Source organism: Mytilus californianus, unplaced genomic scaffold, assembly GCF_021869535.1.
Source record: "Mytilus californianus isolate M0D057914Y unplaced genomic scaffold, xbMytCali1.0.p SCAF_4, whole genome shotgun sequence".
NCBI classification, from domain to species: domain Eukaryota; kingdom Metazoa; phylum Mollusca; class Bivalvia; order Mytilida; family Mytilidae; genus Mytilus; species Mytilus californianus.
Genome location: NW_026262690.1, coordinates 77,394,875 through 77,420,140, shown reverse-complemented (window position 1 = coordinate 77,420,140; position 25,266 = coordinate 77,394,875). Strand labels below are relative to the sequence as shown.

Sequence of the window (25,266 nt, the reverse complement as noted above, 5' to 3'; positions counted from 1 at the left end):
CGGCTGTCAGTTTGAAAAGGACAAGCTTTGAGAGGGCTTAAACTTAATTAATTGTGCAAAAATTTATTTATGTATTAATGTTTCACCTTTTTCATTTAAATTGATTGTGAATTGAAAAAAGTGAGAAAATCCACATTGCTTCTTTTGAAATTGCTTTTTATATGGGAAAAAAATAAAATCACCTTTTCCATCTCCTTGAAACTAAAAAAAAAAAAATTTTCTTGGTTTTAGTATGACTAAGAAGCACGTCATTTGACAGTGTCGACATTTCCATAGAAGGCAAATTAGATAATAAATATATTTATATATAAAGGTGTTAAACTGTGCTAATGGGACATATATGTACAAATGTATTTACATAGTATAGTCTTAAACTGGATGACGTTTAACGTTATCTATGACAAAGATATATTTATATATGATCTCAACAGTTTTCACTCAATATGGTATTTTTCCAATTTAGGAAATGTCATTTAATATGCAAGCGTCATACAGTCTTAGCAGATTGAATTTTTTACCTTTTATTGACCTAATTATTTATTTTTTACAACTTATGAACAAAATCTGCAAAACACATGTTTAATGAATTATTTTGATATTTGAAAGAATTACTACATATCCCCTCTGTTTGATAGTGTACTAACTTGACTCTTAAGTATTATTTATTAATTGTTATGAGAAAATGAGACCGGTAACGGAAGAAATAGGAAATATCTGCACGCAAGCCGAGGAGGATTTTGTGCATATCTGATGACAATGAAATTGTTTCGTTGAAGTAACAGGATACTTATGTTTATTACGCAATTTAATGAAGTATAAACGTACGAACCAATATTAAAAATGTTAATGGATATTAATTTATTAAATGTTTTATATAAGGTGAACTAAGTTTGTACAAAAACTAAACATGTTTTTGTCACGACATCAAAGCGGTAATGGGCATGCCAATCTGTAGAGATTAAGGACTTGAGAATGTTTGCTTCGATATGGTTGAACTGTTAGAAATTTCTACTAGAAAACATTGACCCTTGGCATTAGTTATATCTAATACTGTGGAATGTGTTTATTTCTTCAATTGAGACATAATGAAACTTAGTGCCAAATTAATTTTGTGACGCAAATGATATGGATTTTATTTCGTTATTGATATTATTCCATTTATCCGATTCCACCAGTTTTTAAAGTCACGACATTTCAGTTTAATAACCATGTGTCTCTGTTCAGGAATAAACAAATTAACCGCAAGAAACACCAAAATTGTCAATATGATGAAACCAAATCTGTTTTAACTCTTTACAAGAGTTAGGGCAAAAGGTACCAAAGGGATATTCAAACTCATAAGTCGGAAACAATCTGACAACGCCATGGCAAAAAAAAAAACGAAAAATGACCAAACGGCAAACAACAGTCTACAAAACACAACATTGATAACTAAAGACTGAGTAACACGAACCCCATCAAAAACCGATGTGATCTTATGTACCCCGGAAGGGTTAGCAGACACTTCTCCACATGTAGCTCACCTCGTGTTGCTCATTCAAATTTCTATTTTGTAATAATGCAACTCATTTAGATATAACATGTCTTGTTCTATACGTAAAATGCATTTTTTTTTACAATAAAATAAAACCCTTTCAAATCGTTCATGTAGATCATAGAAATCTATATATGGAGGCAAGTTATCACCTTATCTTACACCAATATCACATCTATAGAAACATATAGGAGAGGGAAAAATCATCAAAGAAACGAGACATATAGTTCAGTATGCCAAATGCGCGTTTCGTCTATAGAAAACAGAGCATTGTCCGTTATTTTAACGTAAGATACTAGTACTCTATATGCGCAAAACTAACAACAAAAAATCGGCTAATATGACCTTATATCATAACAGTATAGGAATTTGCAGGACGGATACTTTTGACGCTCAGTGGTCAGAAGTTTATCCTAGTCTACCTTGGAATCTAATGTCCGATAGTAGCACCCTTGCTGAAAAGGGGAGAGGGGTCCGTTCGATAGTGTTTTAGACGTTAAAAAAGGCAGCAATGTTTGTCCTTGAAATTCCGATTGTTATGCACTTATGCCGGTTTGGTCTATGAAATTATTTAGGTAAGGGGGTCGATCTCCTGACTTTTTTTTTTTGTATTCGTGTTTTTTCATTACTATAGGCTTAATTTTTAGGAGTATTTTGGTGTTTGTGATGGGTGTTGTCTGTTGTGACGGGTTCAAATTCTCTGTTATGCCTTTTATGTACTACTGTTATATGCATTGTGGTGGATTTTTCAGCTTTTGGAAGAGGCAAACCACTGCTAACGGACAGTAGAAGTTGTGAGACTGAGATGAGGCGAATATCTCGAACATTATAGATGGTAGACACATATGTTTTTTTGTCATGAGATGTTTTATGCCATTGATGGTTCAGTTCAACTGTCGTATTGTCCGTTCCCTTTAATATATGCTGATGTTATGACACGAAAAAGACGATTTTCTACATTTGCCCTTTTATTCTACGTTATAGTTTATGACTATGATGGAAAACATTATAGTCTATATGCTTTCTGTATAGTATACCGTATGCCGTCAATGAACATTCTTTTGGAGGAGGCAAACCACTACTACAGACAGTGGAAGTTGTGTGAGACTGAGAGGAGGCGAATATCTCGAACATTTGATGGTAGACAAATATGTTATATTTAACATGAGATGTTATTTGTCATTTTTATCCAAGGTATTGTATATAATATTTCGTGTTATAAAGTTCAGTTTAGCTCGCCATTCTTGATCCCGGCGCCGCGTGAATCGTCAAAAATTTAAAATGTGCACGCGAAATAATAGTTTAGAATTAATAAAATACCGAGTCTGTTATTATATGATATACGGTCGGTTGTGTTTTATACAAATTATAAGTAACTATTACGTTGTTCACATGTAAAACGATCTATTTGAAGAGACGAGCTGACAAAGTATTGCGTGGTTAGCAGACGTTAGAACATTTTAGAGGCCATGCTACTAGGATCAAAGTTTCTTCCTAACCTGTTGACGGATAAGATGATATTCTATGTTAAACTGTTTTCTTTATACATGTTTGTGATAGATATGTAGGTCCTACACATTTATATTAGTTAGTTAAAGTACATGATGTGTAATGTATACTGTAACACGCTGCTCATTTCAACACTATATGTGTTGGAAGGCCTTTCCGATTAGACCCATGCATGTCTGCATGATAATAGATCTCCGATTGCTTTTAAACGTACTCTATAATAGGAATTTAATTTTCAAATATTAATGTTGGTAATCATTCTCTATGCAGTATTCAGCAAAACTTGTCTCTTTATGGCCGCATATTTTACATATTCATGTTTTCATATGTAGTATTTAGTGAGACAGTGTTTCTATATTCATGTTTTATGTAGTATTTAGTGAGACAGTGTTTCTATATTCATGTTTTATGCAGAATTAAGTGTGACTTAGTCTCTTTATTCATACTTTATGCAGTATTTAGTGAGACGGTGTCTCGATATTCATGTTTTATGCAGTAGTAGTGTTAATGCGTCTCTTTATTCATATTTTATGCAGTATATGTAGTGAGACTGCATGTGTCTCTATATTCATATTTATGCAGTATTTAGTGGGTTGTTTCCTTTTATTCATGTTTTATGCAGTATATTTTGTGAGACTGTATCCATATTTATGCTCCGTATGTAGTATTTTTTGAGACTGCGTCTCTTTATTCATTCTCTATGCAGTATTTAGTGGGACTGTGTCTCTTTATTCATGTTTTATGCAGTATACATTTAGTGAGACTGTGTCTCTATTTGGTCTCATATTTTACACATAAGATCCTTTTTGTTACATCTTGTGATCCGTTTATTTGGCAATCGCCAATGGCAGTCAGCAGGGTTTAAGAACATCCGTTGTTCGACCTGTTAGTCAAATGCGTTTTGTTTAAATATACTTTTTCACTTTTTTGGTCTTTTGGAAAATGTTGGTTGTGTTGTATTTAGACCCTTCTACCAAGAAATTTGTTTTGCATGCACACGTATAAAAATTGCGGTTTTTATCCAACGCAATCATAGGTTTGACCGTTGTTTTCAATTTAGACTTACACATATATATATATTCTTTATTTCCGTTCTGTCAATTGTAGTCAAGTATGTTAGTCTTTCGAATGTAAAATTCAGACAAAGTTTTAAAACATGCGTTATTTATACATTACTATTATCACGTTTCAAATAGCGCAGACATAAAATTGCAATTAGTATTGTTTGGAAATAAAAAAGTACGTGTACTTATATATATATAGCTACATTAAACTGCAATGTCAATGAACTTCATATTCGAAATGTCTGTATAGTCATGAATATTTTTCCTTTTCAGTAACGGGCTTGGCTTATCGTTATTTGTAGAAGGCAATGACTGACAATTAAATGTGTCAATGTTTGCTATTACCGAAAATGGTAATGTTCTAGGATATCTATTTTAATGTTTTCAATATCTACGGATAACTGTGACTTTCCAAACAAGCGAAATATGGCTTAAACTACGGTGGTTTGTTCTGTTTTTCACTATTTGTGGAAAATTTTGATAAGTTATGATGTACATTTAGAAGGATATATGTAAGTTTTGTCAAAATGCGCGAGAGAGAAACTTTAAAAGTTATCTTTCATTTAAAGCCGAAATAGTGGCGAGCGATGTCTAAAGGGCTTAAAGATACTAGAGAAAGAATGCATGAAATTCAAAATATTAAGATATTAGAGAAAGAATGCTTGATATACAAAGTATTTAGATAATAGAGAAAGAATGTTTGAAATATATAATATTAATGATAATAGAGAAAGAATGCTTGATATACAAAGTATTAAGATAATAGAGAAAGAATGCTTAATATACAAAGTATTAAGATAATAGAGAAAGAATGCTTGAAATATAAAATATTAAGATATCAGAGAAAGAATGCTTGAAATATAAAATATTAAGATAACTTTATTCGCGATACTTGTCTTAACATTCTCGTTAACATTTGATTGATGACTGTTGAATACATGAAAATTTCGTTGATGCCTAAAGGTGCAAAAATAAATGGGAGAAATTTCGAGTTATCTGACCTTAGTCAAGTGCAATGGAATTAATCATGAAAAGTATTGTCACCTGCGGACACTTAAAAGTTGTTTTTTTAAATAGATGTTTATGTTTTGGCTTTAGCACATTCCAACTTTTGTTTCACTGGCATTGTACTTTTGCGATATTTGCGTTACTTATTAGATAAATGACATATTTTAAGCCTTTTAACACCTTAATTGAATCATAAGTATCTTTTAGGTAATCAATTTACCTTAGCCTTACTTTGACCCGGACAGCTAATTATATCATATCAAAGAGATTTACTTTATAAATATTCAATCGGATTATGATAAAGATTTCATCAAGTCTTTGTTCTTAAGTCGGCACCTAGTCAACAGTACTGTGGTATAGAATCTACACGCAATATTGTCTATGATCATTATTGAAATCTGAAATAAAAAAGATCGCTGATTATTTTTTAAATATCATTCATATTAAAGTACATTTAATAGCCGGATTCTATATAACTTGTTTTAACCGAATTTTGTATGTTCGTAGGGATTTTAGTCCTAAAAACGATGGAAAACAAATACCAGGGTGGTGGTGGGGGAGCCGGGAGAAGGGGTTGCAGAGGGAGTCCAAAATTTGTTCGCCTAGCTCGCCGGTTTAGTTATCCGTTGACGGCAATTACACCCCCTGAAATTCTTTTTACTAGTGTAAGGTAACCCCAAATTTAGAAGTATGTTTATGGTTTACACCACTGAAAAATACGTTTCCCATGACCGTGTTAAACGCTTCATTTATTCAGTTTATGGTATTTTAAAATACTGGTGAACTAGTCCATTTGAAATTAACCTTATTTTTATTTCATTACTAAAATCTGGTTTTAGTAGATTTAAAATGTGGTGATTTTTTATTTGCCTTTTTCTTTGATCTATAGATCTCTTAATATACAGCAATGGAACTGACAGACTGAATGAATCAGTCAATTTTTCTACGTCATAGTTTTTAACCAATGGAAACAGTCTATCTACTAAGTGATTCATATTAGTAAGGTAACACATATCATTTGACAAGAATAACGTGAACACAGGTAAACACGGTACATAAGAGAAGTAATGTGTATTCCATGTGTTAAATAGTGTTTGGATTAACAAAAATATACATCTGGAAAATTATTCAACAATATATATTGATATATAGTGGGAATATAATTGAAGCAGAAAAAAAACACTTGTTATGACATTACATAGAAAATTGAATTAATAGGAAAATTAAAAGTTGACGATGCCGCCTCAATCAATGATGGACCATAATACTAATCTATTACCGGGTGATGATCCCAACCCTCAAGCAAAGATGAAATGTGTTCTTCTAGGGGACGGAGCTGTAGGTAAAACCAGCTTAGTTGTTAGTTATACTACAAATGGATACCCCACGGAATACACACCGACAGCTTTCGACAACTTTTCGGGTAAGTTTTTTCTTCTTCTGTTATTTCTCTTCTTTTCTTTTTCTTTTTTGTACTTGAAGGACTTTTTGAACGTTAGAAGATAAAAAAAAAGCATACACACACCCCATACATTGACAGCAACACTTGACGTTTTCAAACATTATTTATTTGTACAGAAATAAAATACTACACTGTAAATTACATTTGAAACTTTAATGAGGCAAACATATGAAAACTGCAAAATCAAAAATAGACGAAAAACATCTGTTAAAAATGTCTAGCTGATTGAATCAATTTAATTATAATGTATTCTATTTTTTTTTTTATTTCAGTGGTTATAACAATTGACGAAGCACCTGTCCAACTACAACTATGTGACACTGCAGGCCAGGTGAGTTGTCTTAATTAATAATTAATAAGATTAATAAGTGCTGAAAATGCCAGATTTCTGTCATCTTTTAGAAATGTTAATATTGGACTTTCATGTCTTATTAAAATGTTAAAGCACACCTGGAAGCAATTTTCTGTTATTAAGGTATTGGTGACACTTTTGTTCATAACGGTTTAAAACAGAAAATGGTATTCATTCAATCATTGACAAAAATAATTTTAAAAACGTGGGATAATTGTGTTATTTGAAGATCAAATTAGAAATGTAGATTTGAACTAAACAATTATCTAGAAAATCGACCCTCTGATACTAAAATAATCTCTTGATATATTATGTCATGTTTACCTGAAGGTATTAATCATCAGCATTTATAACATCGATCAGCTGATTAGCTCACCAGGTACATGGGCAACATACATCATGAATTAGAAATTAGCCACAGAAATGTATTCCCCATTTTGGAATCAGAACTGAACGTCATTATCCTTCTTTTCTTCCCTGCTAAGTTTTTTTTTTTTTTTTTACTGGGGAGGGAGGGACACTTTTACAGAATTCCTCAAAACATCCTTATATCAGCCTGTGTACAAACAGCTACGACATTTCTTAAGTCATCTTTACACTGTAAAAGTCGCAAACAGAATTGAATGCAAGGATTACAGTAACGTTCAATCAACGATTGTCTATGAAAAATGGCAACGAGTAACAAAAAAATTTAAGGTCGATCAGTTGGGTGAAATCAATTATCTTGGTAAAGTAATATTTAACCTACATGTATGTGATGTTGATAAAACTGTTGATTGAAAACTCAGCAGTGTATGCTTTATCAGATCTTTCTGTATCTATTCCTATCTATATTTTGGTTAACTCATATTTTTGTCAGAATATAACATTTGCTTCTGGTGATGAATCATCAATGTAAAACAAGGCTCCCACAGGGAGAAGACAAAACAGAATAATATTACTTTATTTTTGGATATACTGAAATCAGAAAATCGGTTGGGAAATGTTTTGATACTACATCAATGATTTTGGCACGGGACCATTTCGGTTTGTTGGTGTTATGATTTTTTTACCTATATACTGGTTCTTCATCTACAAGAAACACTTTGTGATCACTATCATTCTATTTTTTAGGAAGTTCGCGTGCTTATCAAGTTCTCTTTAGATTTTATATATCCAAATATAAAACGGGAGTAATAAATGACCTGTTGTCTGTGCCACATTTTTTTTATTATTTAAAGCATATGAAATATTTAGAAAAGCTGGCAGTTTCTCAAACCTTTTTACTTGATTAAATAATAAGAAATTCTTCTTATTGACCCATTTCTCGAGATTTGAAAAGAGAAAGGTTTTCTTTAATTTAGATTCTTTCAGTCGAATTAGAGCAGAAAGGGAATGATTTACGGGAGCTAGTAATTTCGCGGATTGTATTTCGAGTCTTAATAATTCTCTATTGTAATAATGTGACATTCTTTCTGTAATTTATGAAAAGCGGTCAGTTCATTTTAATACGTAAAGCAATTATGTAGGAATACAAATGAGAGAAATAGAAACAGTTTAGAGTTTTCGTCTGAATATTTAACCTGAAGACATCAGCTGTTTACCATTAATATGTATGTAGTAATGATAGGGACTGACTAGGATTGTTTTGTATTACCTAGTACCAGGTGTAAAACAGTTGTAAAATAGGTGGTCAGTGCTTTATCTTTTGATATATCTCATTGAAAACCTGTAGGGAGATTCTCTACATGTGACATCGACACCAGACTATCGAATTGGTCAGTACAAAAACAGTCCTGCGGGGGACACTTGATGTGAACAATACATTTTAAACTGGTCCATTCAAGGTGACAATATTGTTGACAATAAGTTTTATATAGCTACTGTGAAGTGTGAATACTAACGACTATACCCATAAAAGTACTATAGTAAGCTTCAACTGTTGCTTTATCTATCAATTAGAACAACCTAGTCTTGCCTAGAACCGCAGAATCCTTGTTAGTAAATAAAAAGATTTTGATTTGAATATTAATGGTGAACTATGGCCTTTAAAAAAAATAAAGTATCTTTTAAATAACCTTGATTCGTGTCAAAGCACAAAATACAAAACATGGGATTAGGAATGAAAAACGTATATGCAAATCGCACAGTTGAGAAGTTGTCAGTTGCAGCACACGCATTACTACGCTGCGGTATGCAAATACATGAACAAATGGAGGTATGCAGAGGTTATTTGTTTGTCTGAAGGGCACAATTTATTGTTTACACTGATCACATGTCAGCATGTCACGCGTGTCATTTGAGAAGTGTCTTCCAATATTTTTTTCATTAAAACTACTAGGATCTTTCCACTAACATATTCTACACGAGGTGACCACTAATTGTCTTTTTTGGTGTTATTTTGTGCTGTTGGCTTGCTGTCTCATTGACTTATACTCCGTCTCTCATTTTTTTCACATCTACGAGTTCGACAATTAATTATCATATCTGGAAACAATAGTTACCAGAAAGAAAAACATTCCCATCCTTTTTTCAATATACATGCATTACACAGAACATTAGATAATGAAAAAACTTTAAAATTCTATTTAGCCCCGTCCTACGCAAAATACTATTTGATACTCTAAATGTAAAAAGTGGTCGGGAATAGTATATTTAAACTATACCTTACCCCGACCCACACAATAGAAAACTTGAAACCATTAATAGATAAACAGAATTTTGCTTTAAATGCGTTCCATATTCCAGGATTATGAAATTTCTCGTTTTACATCATTGACAAAAACCCAAAACTGTTAAACTTTAATCGTGTTTTTTTTAAACAAATTTTAAAACTAACTGGATATTATCCAAAGTAATATAAAATACCAACAAAAATTCCCATTGAAGTGAATCATTAAGACGGGGAAAACATTTGAAGTTTTGATTTTACATACGTTAGTAGGTACCTTTCATGAATGATCATGTAAAATTTAAATATTCTTTATGAATAGAGATAAAAATTAAATTTCAAACAGTGACGAACTTGAGAAATTTTAAATGTGAAAAGAGGCGTTTGTAGTCATTCATAAACGGCGGACAATTTACACTCAATGCGTTTTGTTATTTTAAAAAATCACAAACCTTTTGGTAACACCATGTCGAGAATATTTCTAAACTGTTTCGCCGTACTTATTTATGCATAAATTTGCATGATAATTTTAACCTCATAAAGTTCAGATTATTTATTTACACCTTTCTGTAATTAATTACGTCTATAAACATCTGTGATGACTTCATGTATATGATATATCAATAAATATGTCACATAAATTATTGTAGCAGCTAAAGTTACATTAAAACTTCTGTCATTTTTATCTTAAGTTTGAACTTGATTTTCACGTGAAAATAATTAATTTTCTGTTATTAATGAATATTAAGTAATATCCCATTTATGGAAGTAAAAACTTAAGAATAACCGTATTAAGGAGTAGACATTTTATAACAAACGATTAAAGTATTTATAAGGATGATTCAACCACGCGAGATTTATACATAACATCATACATGGCTTTTAAAATATTTCACTAGTAAAAAAAATAACTACCTAATATATTTTACAAGTGAAAAATGAGAACTGAAAAGTGACAAGAATTTTTTTGCTGTCGTCAAATAACTATATAGGATCCGGTTGACTTATGTAAACTGTCAGGTAAATACAACGTTTATCCTTGGTTGTGTAGGTATTGCAAAAATTTCCCGAGACAAAACAATGACTGATGCATTGCTTGTTTTGTCAGATGTCTGGTTAACTTCCTAAAAAAACGTAACATAAGTACAGTAATGATTAAGTTTTTGTGTTTTTGCTTCCCTACTGTATTAAATAATATGCTGATGTGAATTTTGTTTTATTTTTTCCAGGACGATTTCGACTCCTTACGACCACTTTGTTATCCAAATACCAACGTCTTTTTACTGTGTTTTAGTGTTGTGACTCCAACGTCATTTCACAATGTGACAGAAAAATGGGTTCCTGAAATCAGAAAACATTGCCCAAAAGCACCCATCGTTTTAGTGGGTACACAAAGTGACTTGCGAAATGACGTCAAAGTGTTGATAGAACTTGCTCATTACAAAGAAGAACCAATCCCGGAAAGTGAGGCCAAACTTTTAGCTGAAAGAATTGGAGCCGCAGACTATGTAGAATGTTCGGCTTTAACGCAAAAAAATCTGAAAGAAGTATTTGACACTGCCATCATTGCGGCGCTCTCTGGACCTATCAAAAGAAACAAAAGTGTACGAAGATCAAAAAAGGAGAAAAAACTCTCACCGCCAGTCACGACAGAAAAGTGTATAAAAAAGAACTCCTGGAAACGACTTTGTTGCTTTTTATAACGCATGCTTAGTGCAATGGAACGTTTTCCTTTGCTTAACTCCAGTTGCAATATTGTTTAGACTCTCTATGCAAAATATGAACGTATGATTCATGGGACCAATTATAAATCAAAAACTGGTAGCCATTATGGTAGCTTTTGATGATTACGACTTTTGACAGGTTTTTATTAGTGAGATTCTTCAAAGAAGTCTCTAGATGCCAAGAATGATTTTAATTTATAAAAGAATGAATGAGATTCATCTGTTTCAAACGGTTGTTGTAGAGAAAAGGGCAATGCAATACATAGCTAATTTATTTGTTCTGTGAGCTTTGCTATATATTGTTTTTATCAGGTTAACTGATATAATAATTTCAAAGCTTTTATTTTCTATAACAGCTGGTCGATGTGAAGAAATAGATAGGTTTGAATGATGATACACGCATGTGCAATTTTTCATTTGTAAATTTTGAGATAATTTTTTTTAAGACGGGACTATTATTAGCCCTGATCTTTTGCATAATTTAAATGCTGTAAGTTTTAAGCATGTTGATTTTTATCTGCTTATATTTTCTATCAGTCTTAAAATCAATATGGGTCATAGTTTAATGAGCTTCCAACATGGAATGTTTTATTTAAGCTGATCCTAATAGTTTTAATCTAGTTATCTGAATGTCGTGTTGACAAACGCTCAAATTTTGCCAGAGAACTTGTTATATTCGTGGGAAAACGAGTTCTGTAAAAAGATGTATCTTACAATCAGCCAAAAATTTCTTAAGACTTCAAAATGTCTGATTTTTCTTTGTGTCTCCTCCCTTTCCTATTTGAAAAGATTTAAACCATCCCTTTATACACTATTTACTTTATGCATATTGCAATGTATTCATAACTTTTGAAATTGTCGAATCAATGAAGATTTAATCTATTTACTATTGATTGAAATCTCTACCTTTTTCTCAAAGTGGTTCAAGGAATATAGTGCTCAAAATTAGATTTTTTAAACATCGAGGTTCATAAATTTTATTTTTGAAAGAACAAATAGACCCTTGACCTAGTTGTGACTATTGAAAAAATGAAAATCTTCGATTCTTTACATTTTGTTTGACATAAATCTTAATCTTTTAACTAGTCAATGAAATCATTTTTTCAGACATTCAGTTTTTTTCTGTATTTATTATGCTATGTCTTTGGCATGGTTTATATATGTTTGGTGCTTGGCTGTACCGATTACAAAATGTTGTTTTGAAATTTAAAACGAGGTACAATATTTTAATGGTGATGGGTACGATTTTTGTAGCTTTCCAATCTGATTTAAAGGACAGATTTCATTTCTGATAATGTGAATTGAAAGAATGTTTATATTAAAACTTTTGATAATTTCACTATTTATATTGGATTTGAAAACATTATATAATTTTAATCTGAATTTCCCATGGATATATTGAAGTTTGTCCTTTAATTTAGCGCCGACTACAAAAAGATTAAACACTTCCAAGTTTTTGTGTTACAGCTAATAAAACCACAACATTGTATTAACGTGCTTGCACTGTATGCATGATGGAGGTCTCTTTTACAAGTTCAACATGTCTTGATTTCGGATTTAATCCAAAATCTTGACTTCATGGTGGTGTGATTAACCAGTGCAAATATTAACTGCACAATACGTTTAACAAACAACACAATGTTTTTTTGCAATACTAACACCATATAACAATCCATGTTAATTGGAACAGGTTTTATGTGAAATAGACAAACCCATCAGTTTGGGTAAACATACATGTTACTTGCATGTTGCCACATGCACTTAAGGACTGGATTATCTCCCTTTTATTTTTTATCGTCACATCTCGGCCGATTCGGTTCCCCCATTTAAAGGAGAACAGCTGGTACGACCGAGATTTGTCGATTTTAACGTGTTTAGCAATTGAGATTGAAGTCCAGTATTTGTGTGCATGTACGTGTAGTTTGTGAATCTTGTACGTGAGGTCTTGTGTGTTAATAAAAGTCCTATTTTCGATTTTTCACATGGACAACTTTATTTCAAATTTCAAGACCCCGCTTTTTGTCTACATCGAAATTAACAGAAACTATTTAGCATAATACTATTTGTCTTTCTGATTTTTTTAATTTTAGTGTAGAATTGCGTATAAAAAAAAGCTCGGCCCACCGAACTTACATTATGCCTTTGATATAAGATTATTATGTTGTCAAGAAGTAAATAAGTAATTAATTACATGTAATAGGTAATTGACTGATTTTTCATGTATTTTACATCTTATCTTAATTGATTTTACGGAGGTTAGAAATTTCCCACCGTGATGTTAGGTCAGGACACTTTTACTGTTGTTTACATTAAGATATTTGTAAACAAATTGTTTGAATGTTTTTAAAGATGCCGGATTTTTATTGTTATGGGTTATCAAATGAAGATGGTTAACCTATTTATTGTTATCTGTAAAAATATGTCCCTGAAGTTGATATATTATTTGCTGTTTAATAAAACAAAGAATTTATGACAGATAAATGCATTGTTATGTGATGGCCAATTGCCAGTCCTTTACTGTAGGTCAAATGATGGTAAGAATGTGCTTAGAATTCAGCTTGTTGATATACAGTAATCAGAAACATACATTCAGATTAATGAATTAACGTCACAAAAATGTAGACAATCATGATATTAAGCCGATACTCATTTATAAAATGGTTCGTCATACTCAGCTAAACAAATACAACACTGCTAATATGTGAATTAGATTTGAGAATGAAACTGTTCACTTTGGTTTTTTTTCTATCAAACTGTTACGGTTTTTTTTCTATCAAAATGTCACTTTGGGTTTTTTCTTTAGAATTGCTTGTCCATTTTCACAGTAGGTTGTGTTTCGATAAGATCTTTGACCGTCTCTATTGGATTTATTCGCATCTTGTCTATGCTAGGGTCGATTTAGAGCTTGCCATCAGGTTGTAGTGCTTAGTCTGTCAACTTCAAGGATTGGTCATTCTAGATACTTGTTTAAGGTGGACTTGTTGGGTTACTGGCTCATGGAGGCTTAATGCACATTTCCTCTCCACTCGTCGCATTTGACACCCATGCAGATGATGAAATGTCATTGAGAGAACCGTACAGATTGGCGTTTCCTACGAAGTTAGTCTTCCAATTATTTACTCGGGATTAATCGAGATGAATTAAGAAAAGATGCGTATCTTCTCATGCTAGAAATAATTCATCCCTTCAAACATTTTACGGACGTCATCATGATTTGGATGAGCGTTAAGGAATATCTGTGTCACATGATGTTGTTATTGTACTTATGATTGCTCTTTTGGTATCTTCTCTATTGTTCTATAGCGTCTTCTTTTAGCTGTGAGAACCCTACAAGTTGAAATACCTATTTTGATTGAATGATTTATTGTTGTTTGTTAAAACGTGCCGTAGTACATATCAGTTCATGCATATTCATTATGAAAACAAAATTCACGAAATATTTGTAGGTTTTGAAATAGGAACGACTTATATAAGGGACGGGAAATTTGTACTGCTACTGGAAAAGGGGATTAGATTATAAACGTTCCAACTCGGACGTGGCTGTGTATCTATACACCTTCCGACAGCCAAAATGGACTCCTTCATGGCGAGTCTTACTGTCGGACAGGAGAAGTCCTGGTTACCACTTTTCAATACTTTAGTCAACCCTTGAGGTCCCTATTTTGATTGTTGGTTTATAAATGTTTGCTTTACGATTGGTCGGAAATATGTCATGCATATTTAAGACAAATCCTATGTTGAAGTCGCTAAGGTCGTGTTTGATTACAAGAGAACCAGATACGGTTTCATATTCCGGTTTTTCAAAAACTTACAAATGAAATCAAACGCTAAAACTAAGTTATTTAAACGGTGAAACCAGAATAATATTGAGAATTGGGTGGAAAAACATATTAAACGTAGAAGGTCAAAGGATCATTTTCTCAATGAATTGAAGAATCTTTTAGGCTTCATTTTATGTAATTTATAACTTGACCCAATAGTTTCTTTGGTTTATGCACTGTGGATTGTTTTACCTATGTTTTGATATCCTAGTTTTCCATTTGGAAAGCCCGACAAAAGTCTCCCATGTTCGTAGTTGTACACTATTTTGTCCATTGATTGCCATGGATAAATAACCTTTTCAATTTTAGGCTGCTTCTAATATACGTGCAACTACGAGATGATACAATGCATGTATCTGAGTGACATAGAAAACCAGAAAAAGTGCAAATGTACTATATGTATACAAAAAAAAATCGTTTGAATAACAAACTTATGATACCGAAAAAGAAAGGACTAGGTTCAGATATTTTGAATGATCGCGTATCTCAGTAATGAGATACAAGGAAATACATATTAAATATCAAAGAATTGAAATTTTTGATAGTTCGACATGTACAAAACTTATAAGCTTTATAATTTTTTAAAGAATATAAATTCTTGTGCATAGGATAAGTTTTCATTTATTTGTTTCCTTGTTACGGGTAACATGACGGTACCACTAGTGGGACAGGAACTGCTGTGCTTACCTTTCCGGAGCACCTGAGTTCATTCTTGTTTTTCGGTGGTGTTCGTGTTGCTCAATCCTTAGTTTTCTGTGTAATTTTTTGAAAATTTGGGCTTGTTCTGTGTTGTTCGACGTTTTTCTTTTTGTCATGGGGCTGTCTGTTTATTCGACCTAGGTTTTTACCCCCCTCTTTTTTTATTTCTTTTCCCCTATTTGATGCACACACACATTACACTGGAAATTGAACCCAACTAAAACGGGATGTTACCCTACACGATGCCCTGTATTGTGGACCACACAAATAATTGGAAACATATATAAGCTAAAAAAAACTAAGAAATATGTTTATAAAGTATATCTTTCTGACATTTCGTGTTTGTTATTAAAGACGTGTTTGTTATTAAAGACGTGTATGAATAGTTTTTCTGATGTTCTGTTTTTTTTATGTTCCCCAATCTTTTGTGAGAAATCAGATTGATTAGTTTAGATAGCTCTATGAATATTAAGTCTTATTATTTGGTTTAATGGAGCGGACAAATTACAGATTTCTAAGCTATAAATGACATCTAAGTTGATCTACACCTTTGTTTTTATGATGTGTATTGTTGACAATAATACATGTTTGCTCATAAAAACTGTCCTAGGTAAAATATCAAAGTTTTCACCTGTCGTAGCTTGACGGTTTCATTTTCCTCGATGAATGTAGTTCCCATACATGACAGAAAAAAAAATCAGCAAATGATTAATGATTATTGATAGTCTTAAAATTGTCATAACAGATAAATTTAAATAAGAAATCGTGAACATCACGGACATTTTTTTTCTCGCCTTTAAGCGATTGTGGGACTGGCAGGCTGACTAACGGATTATTTCAATTGTTGAATTTTTCACACAAAGTGCACAAAAATACCCTAACGAATTATGTGAGCAGCAAATGTGGCTTTGGGCCTGTATACTTAAAAACCAATGTATGATTCGAATCGAAGTCGATTTCGTTGCTAAGCTTTGTAAACTTTAAAAGCATGCGTAATCAAGGTAGTTTAAGCCGATGTGAATAGAATTCAGTTTAATGATTAAGACATTTGTCATAAGAGTTCAATATTTCATAGACAGGCTGTAAATATATTTAGAGCTAATGTCATTTTGACTTGCAGAATTGTTGAAACGATATATATAGACCGTTATGAAGCTTTGATTATTCAATAGTGTGTTCATAAAATTAGACATTGGTTTTGTTTTGACTGCGAAGCTCGTCTTGTTGGTATAGATAAAGCAGATCTTTATTTGTTTATGAAGCAGTTTGATTGGTTTGTTTGTTAGAATAGTTTGGTTGTTGATCGAGTTGTCTGGTTTGTCGATAGAGCAGTTTGGTTTTTTGATAGAACATTATAATTTGATGAAATCGTTGTTCGGTCGCTGATTAAGCAGTTTGGCTATAGTGTAGTGAACTTTGGTTGCTGATAAAGTAAACCCGTTTCATAAAAGAGAAGTTATCCATTTCATTTGAACTTTGGTGGATAGTTGTCTCATTGGCAATCATACCACATCTCCTTATTTGTATATAGTGTAGTTAATACGGTAGTTTGGTTTGGTAATACATGTAGAACAGTGTAATTTGTTGATCAAAGAGATAATAATAATAATGATGGATAGCTGCTTAACGTCCAGCGACAAATTGATATGCATATTCAGGACGAGAACATGTTAATGTAATATGAAATTTAGCCCTGCTTTGTACTAGACCGACACACTGAGCCGGATTTTTAACGTGCTAGTTCACAAGGTAGCAGTCCGCAGGAAGATATGTCACCTTACCCGGGCACATTTTTCTGACTCCGAGCTGACCAGTCTTTACTCTTACTCCTTAATGCCGCGTGCTTAGCGGAGAAGCAGCAAATACCAATTTTAAAGTCTTTGGTTTGATCCGGCCGGGGTTTGAACCCACGACCTCCCGCACTCGAGGCGAACACGCTACCATGAGACCACCGAGGCGGTATTGATCGAAGAGAAGTTTGGTGGTTATTATATCAATTTGATTTTATAATACTGAGTTACTTTGGTTGTTGGTAGAGTCAATTTGATCATAGATAAGTATAATTTTGTTATTGATTGAGCAATAGTGTACTTTGGTTGTTCATAGAGCGATTTGACTATGTAATCGTGTACTTTGGTTGTTGATAGAGACGGTGTGCACAAAGTTGACGGCAACTAGAAAATGCGCTTTTGAAAGTAGTTTTATACAATCGTGATTAAAATATCTTTTAAAAAAGAAGTTTTTCTTATGATAAAATTATGAATGCTACCAATTAAAATCCACATTACTAGTAAGGTAATCAAAATTAAATCTATAAAGTATGAAACGAACACTGAGAGAACGGCAAAAAAATGTGAAACTAGTAACATTAAATAAGCATAAAATCGAGTTTTTTACCTAAAATTTATACAAATTCAACAGAATTTCCCGCATTTTCGTATAATAGAATTTTTCGGATTCGGACTATGACGTCATACGAAATTCACCGCAAAAAAAAAACAGAAACGGCCATGGTGGATGAGTTTGGAATGTCATTCGTTATGTGTAAGAAGTAGTTATTTGGAAGGATTAATATTCGAAAATGAAGAATCTGTAAAAAAAGATATGTAATTGCTATTTTTTTTTATTTCAAAATAACTTGATATTTCAAATGTGCATAACAAGAGGTTTACAAAAATCTGCAAAATATGAATGATTCGATAGTCCAGGCTGAACACCTGATTTTTTTTTAATGTCCAGCTATTATGTTACAATTTAAAGAAATGGCGTTTTAACGCTATTTTTTTTTGAGTGTCCACGACATAGTCGCTTATGATTTCCATTACACTGCTCTTAGCATATATTTATTTATATTTCCAGAATGTGCAATTGCTGCACTTTGTTGTTCGAAAAAAAGTGATATGTTGAACGTTTATATGTTTAAAGCTATGTGATAAACTAAGTGTCCAGTGTTTTTGTTACGCGTTTGTTTTCTGGAGAAAAAATGTTGACGTCGTAAATGGTTTAAGTAATTTGAAGACGTTACGTTTGTGGACTCAGCTTTGTGCACGCCGTCAGAGCGATTTGACTATGTAATAGTGTACTTTGTTTGTTGATAGAGCGATTTGACTATGTAATAGTGTACTTTGGTTGTTCATAGAGCGATTTGACTATGTAATAGTGTACTTTGGTTGTCAATAAGGTGATTTGACTATAAAATAGTGTACTTTGGTAGTTGTCGAGCAATCCGATTATAGAGTAGCGCACTTCGGTTGTTGATATCATGTTGATATCTAGCTATTGGATTAAATTATAGTGTACTTTGGTTGTTAGTAAAGCAATTTGGTTATATAGTGGGGTGTACTGTGGTTATTAATCGAGTAATTTGATTAAAGAGTGGGGTGTGCTTTGGTTGTTGGTCGAGCAATTCGATTATTAAGAAGTGTACGTCGGTTGTTGGTCGAGCAATTCGATTATTAAGAAGTGTACGTCGGTTGTTGGTCGAGCAATTCGATTATTAAGAAGTGTACGTCGGTTGTTGATATCTAGCTTTTGGATTGAATAATAGTGTACTTTGGTTGTTAGTAAAGCAATTTGATTATAGAGTGGGGTGTACTTTGGTTATTGGTCAAGCAATTCGATTATAGAGTAACGTACTTCGGTTGTTGATATCTAGTTTAATTTTATTATTTAGTAGTGTAGTTTGGTTGTTGGTCGAGAATTTCGAGTATTGAGTAACGTACTTCGGTTGTTGATATCTAGTTTAATTTTATTATTTAGTAGTGTAGTTTGGTTGTTGGTCGAGCATTTCGAGTATTGAGTAAGGTTACTCCGGTTGTTGATATCTAGTTTAATTTTATTATTTAGTAGTGTAGTTTTGGTATTCGTCGAGCATTTCGAGTATAATATTGAGTAACGTAATTCGGTTGTTGATATTTAAAATTGATTCCTAGTGTCATCTTTTTGTGCTATGATTTCAACGAAAAGTATGATATGCTAATCCAAATTGATCCCCGGTGTCAAAAATTATCCGTCGGCCACCATTTTCGAAAGTTGGGCGGGATCAACTTGGTAAAGTGGCAAAACAAGTCTTATAGTCTAGAAGTTAGTCATTGTCCTCTTAAATTTTCATTTTTTATATTTAATTATTTTTTTTTTTGGAGGGGGTCAAAAAGTGGGGGTAGCCAAAAATAGTTCCCCCCCCCCCCCCCCAATTATTGTCCCCCCCGTTCTTTTGCCAGTAAAAATGCTCAGATAGTTTGAAATTCAAATAAACATTGAAAGAACAAAGCTTATACCAACCGTATTGATTGAATACGCAAAAGGAGATAGAAACATGACATAACATCGATCAGATCAATTATTAGAAATATGAAATAATATAATTACGATTTGATTGAGGTCTATGTACTCTTTATATTCCGTGAATTGCTATGATTTTGGTTTGACGAGACCGTATTAATTACCGAAGAAGATTTAATTATAGAGGAAATCCGTCTTTTGATGCTCACAACAATGGAATAACCGATTCTCAAATGACACATGTGATTACAAAAATTTATAAAAATATGTGCGTCATTTAAAATTATTGAACCACTTTGACGTTATGACAAAGACAAGTCGAAAATATAAATATTAAATACCGCATCAAAAAATCAACTTCCCATTGTGGTAGGATACACATCATCGTGGTTGGCCAATGTTAGAAATATAAAACTCTGTCAAAAAGGTAGCCTGCACTTCTATATCGCAATCCAGTGGTATTTCGGTCAGTTTGAAAATATTTACACCAGACTGTCAATTCAGAATACTCAATAACAACTTACGAACTTTTCGTGAAAAAATTACGAATAAAAACTGCGCGAATAGAAAAGAACATTCAATATAGAATATATATAATTCAAATTAGTTTTCTATATTGAAAGTTTTTTTTTTTCAAAAATTAAGTAGATATCAAGAGACATGCCCAAAATTGTCGAATTTTTAGACTATTGAAGTCCCATAAATCTAGAACGACATATAACCGACATCCAATGGATTTTTTCGTGATGAAATAAAATATTGTGGATAATTTCGTAAACCTTGGGGAACATCATTTATTGAAGATAAAGACGGACGAACGAACAATCTGATTAAAATTCAGATCTTTCACAACTCGCGTTCTTGCATACGAGGATAGCGAAATCAGAGAGCTATATATTTAATGAGGATGACGAACGGACGCCGGATCGCGGTCAGACAGACGAGCGAAGGACTCATTTTTCTCCCAAATATGGTTGTTCTTATTACACTTTTTTACACCAAGGTATGTTATGCCACAAGCATCTACGATTAAATAAACCTTGAATTTTAAACTAATTTGTTCGCTGTTTTCACAAGTCCGCACCACTTCCAGTAAACATGATATCCTTCCATTTATCTGGTTTGATGTAAAACAAAAAGCTGCAACATTTTTTTACATACAGATAGATGTTTTAATTCAGCATAAACCTTTAATAAAATAAAAACACTGAGTTCAGAAAAAATGAAAATGAAAAGGGGGGGGGGGGGGGTGAATCCGTCAATGGGCCATTTACCATCGTTTACAGTGTTTCTTTATTTGTATACATTGTTTCATAGTTGTTTTGACTTATCATCTAAATGTTCACAGTAGTTCCGTTACTACATTCAATTTTGGGTGAACACCAAGGGATTTTTCACGCCCTAAACGTCATTCGAATGATTTCGTGTCTTCTTTTCCGGATAAATTCAGTTTTGGGTGAACACCGAGGGGTTTTCATATCCTAGGCGTCATACGGATTATTTTCTGACTTCTTTTCCGAATAAATTCACTTTTGGGTGAACACCAAGGGGTTTTCACATCCTAAGCGTCATACGGATTTCTTGTGGCTTCTTTTCCAGTTAAATTTATGATGTTCATATTTATCATGTCCAGAACAATAATCTACAGTAAACAGATGAAGGATGTGATGACTCAAGAGGAAAAAATAAATCTTGTAAATGTGTGAACCGCAGTCTAACAGGTGTTATAATTATAACAAGTGAGTCACAGACAGGTAACATCTAACAGTAGGGGGGTGACAACTTATAGTTGGGACTATTGTTTGTCTCAAAACTTCAGTGACAGGAAGATATTTAAAAAACGATGTATGGGGTCATTTTAACTCGTTATGTAAGGATTGTTGCAGTATTTATTATCACTAATATGGTGCTTTACCATTCTTTAAAATTTATTCAATGTGTAAATCAAACTTTTGATCCTTCAATTAAATTATAATTTTTGTAAACATCTCTAGTTTAATTGTTTGAATGGTTACTTTTAACCCGATTATTTAGCAGAAATTGCCCAATTTGACCTTGTAAATGAAACCCTGGCACCGCCGAATTATTGTAAATACAACTGAATAAAGGCATGGATATATGGCTAATATTCTGAAGTACATACATTAACTTATGTATTTCCCGGTAACAAATGATTTATTTATTGATATACATGTAATGAGATGCTCCCCTGCTGATTTTATATTTACATGTAATTTCTATAAGTGCATTACAAATTGTAATTTTTTTTTTTTTATATGTTTCGATTATTATGTAACGTTTTCGCTGTATAGACACACTAATAGCTATTAAGAGTGCCTTGAAAACTGCACATGTCTAGACGATAATACGAAGGGTGGGGACGGACAGGGGACAATTGTCCTTCCTATGCTATGGGGTCGGGGGAACTGTATTTGTGATACATGGAGTTTATGTTTTGTATTTTAGCGGTTAAATATATTAACCTGTCACCAAAATCAGTGCAACAAACAACCGAAAGAATCTCTTAAAAAGACTACATGGACCAACAACGACGACGAATAAACACTGTACTATATGACAGTGTTACTAGTAATAGAAATAGCAATTAACTGAAAAGCTCTTGTGATGATTTGTAATGAGGTAAAGAGCAACATTTTTCCTGTAATCCATGTCATTAAATAACAAAATGATACTCCAATAAAAAAATAAGGAGAATAGATGTGGTAAGATTGCCAAGAGACACCTATATCCACTAAAGACCAAAAGTACAAAGAAGAGAACAGGTTGTCACATGGCCTTCAACAATGAGCAAACCAATATCCATATAGTCAGCTATAAAAGACCCCGACATGACAAAATGTGTAAAAATTCATAAGAGAAAACAACGTCATGATTAATAATGAAGAAAAAACCAAACATAGCAGACAGCAACCAATGACAAACAGCACTGGATTACAGATTCCTGGCTCAAGATAGGCTCATAAAAAATGTGGCAGGATTGAACATGTTTGTTACCCTGCAGCCCCCTTACTTGGAACAGTGGTGTTACGAGAAAACATAGGAACACACTTAAAAAATCAGTTAGAAAGGGCTGCATGCTACAGCAACAAAGAGTAAACATCTACATGTGGTTATTATTCAATGCCTAGCAAAAGTGATAATCTCTGTAGATGTGTTCTTCTGGAACAGTGGTGTTACGAGAAAACATAGGAACACACTAAAAAAATCAGTTAGAAAGGGCTGCATGCTACAGCAACGAAGAGTAAACATCTACATGTGGTTATTATACAATACCTAGCAAAAGTGATAATCTCTGTAGATGTGTTCTTCTATCATCAATATACGAATATACGAATGTAACATATCATAAAATGATCGGTGGACTTGGTGAAATTCAGAACGATTGAGATACAGGGCTATATGCACATTTGTATGACGATAACATAACGTTAATGTTATTTTTTAAACACATTTAATTGTCACGATAAGAAAAACTTAAGAGGTATCCTCAAAGATATGGGTTGTACCAGACTGACACACTTCAAGTCAAACTTTGACAGGCTAGCTTACAAGGAGCAGTCCATATATAGACATTTGACCCTATTCGGACATATTATTCTGTCTCTGAGCCGACAAATGCTGATCTCACTCCTAGTTTATTGAGTCTTTGATTTTGACCCAGCCTGGGATTGAACCAACGACCCCCCCCCCCCCGCAGTCGAGACAAGCAAGCTTCTTCGAGAACAATGATGCGTTCATCATTACAAACAAACACTTTAATATACATTGTACTCTAAATTATTGTATGAAATATATTATTTTCCATGGTCCCGGAAGGGCACAAGAGTCTGCATAGTCCCCGCGAAGTTTATATATATACAGACCTACATCAGAGATAGGTAAACCCCTTCTTGTATTGCTATAAACACAGTGTGGATTTATGATGATTGTGTTTATAACAGTTAACCCTTTCTTAAGGGATGATTTATACGACATTACAGTATATAAAACCAAGCCATTTGAATATGAAACTATTTCACAGGCTACCCGGTGATGTAAATCGTCTATATAAGGGCTACTCAGTACTCTTAGCTTCTGGTGCGGAAAAGAAAATCTCGAACGCTGTTTAAAACAGTTAGAGGTTTTATTAGGCATTTTAGTATATTGAAGATTTTCATTGTAAAATGAGAGGTTTAAAGATAACATCAATTTTACCATTTAGTAAAATATTAATTTAAGGTGCTTTAAAAACATATAAATACTTTTTAAACAGTAATAAAAAGTGTTTGCGGCTTCTTATTTCCAGGTGACTGGGGTACAAAGATATTAGTATTATTATTCACTGTGAAAATTAAACGACCATTGTTATTTAAAAATTACAAAGAGATTAAAGTCGTTTTCAGTTTGAAAATGAAAACCAATTTTAAATTGGATTTATTAAAATATTTTGCATTCGAACTGGTGTGCAACACGGTGGTTTATTAAATCTTTTACGTCATTCAATTTCACAGACTGATTAAACCGTCTCGCACCGAAATTGGAGAATTTTTTGTTATTGTTCGTCAGCATGTTTCGTCTTTGGTGGTACGAAACGAAAGTTATTTCATGAAATCTTCATTCAAGTTTCACAATATTGATTTTTCAAACAGGATGTAGGAAATAAAGACGATACATTATCAGATGTTGTTTGGTGTGCATCTTTTAAATTTTGTACAATTTTGTTTTCCGACCTTTGAGATTTGTTTGTGCAATGCCGATCTATATGTGTATTTTTTTGAGATATTGTTTATTACTGTTTTGTATTTATATGAAATGTCTTTGGTTTTTAAACATTTTTTCGTGTTTTTTTTTATGTATATTTTCCCAAAGACGACAAATAAATCCATCAGAAAGTGAACACACAATAAAGAAATATACAATTTTGTCCTAAGTGTACTCTTATAACTTCTCTTGACAACATTGCTTGACAGTGAGGGATGTATAAATACACAACCACGTTAGATATCATTGTAGACGTTAATAAAATACATGTGTAGTAATATACCTTGGAACTCTTGCTGAGTTTGACCGAACAAGATGAACAAAAATGTAGGCCCAGACTGATTTGAGATGTTAGATCAAATACATTTAGTTGAAAATTTTGGCTCTCAGTAAAACCTGGT

The 25,266-nt window shown here is 32.7% G+C and overlaps 1 protein-coding gene and 1 long non-coding RNA gene across 2 annotated transcripts in view; one reads left to right on the top strand and one right to left on the bottom strand.

Annotated features, from left to right (window-relative positions):
• Nucleotides 1-25,266, bottom strand: part of LOC127698778 (uncharacterized) — a 280,956-nt gene that overhangs the window by 66,136 nt on the left and 189,554 nt on the right. The gene's annotated exons all lie outside the window — the stretch shown is intronic.
• On the top strand, nt 6,112-13,784 carry LOC127698760 (rho-related GTP-binding protein RhoU-like). Its single transcript, XM_052202429.1, has 3 exons — nt 6,112-6,538; nt 6,850-6,908; nt 10,809-13,784. Exons 1-3 carry the CDS (start codon nt 6,352-6,354, stop codon nt 11,280-11,282), a joined length of 720 nt encoding a protein of 239 aa, XP_052058389.1. The 5' UTR covers nt 6,112-6,351; the 3' UTR covers nt 11,283-13,784.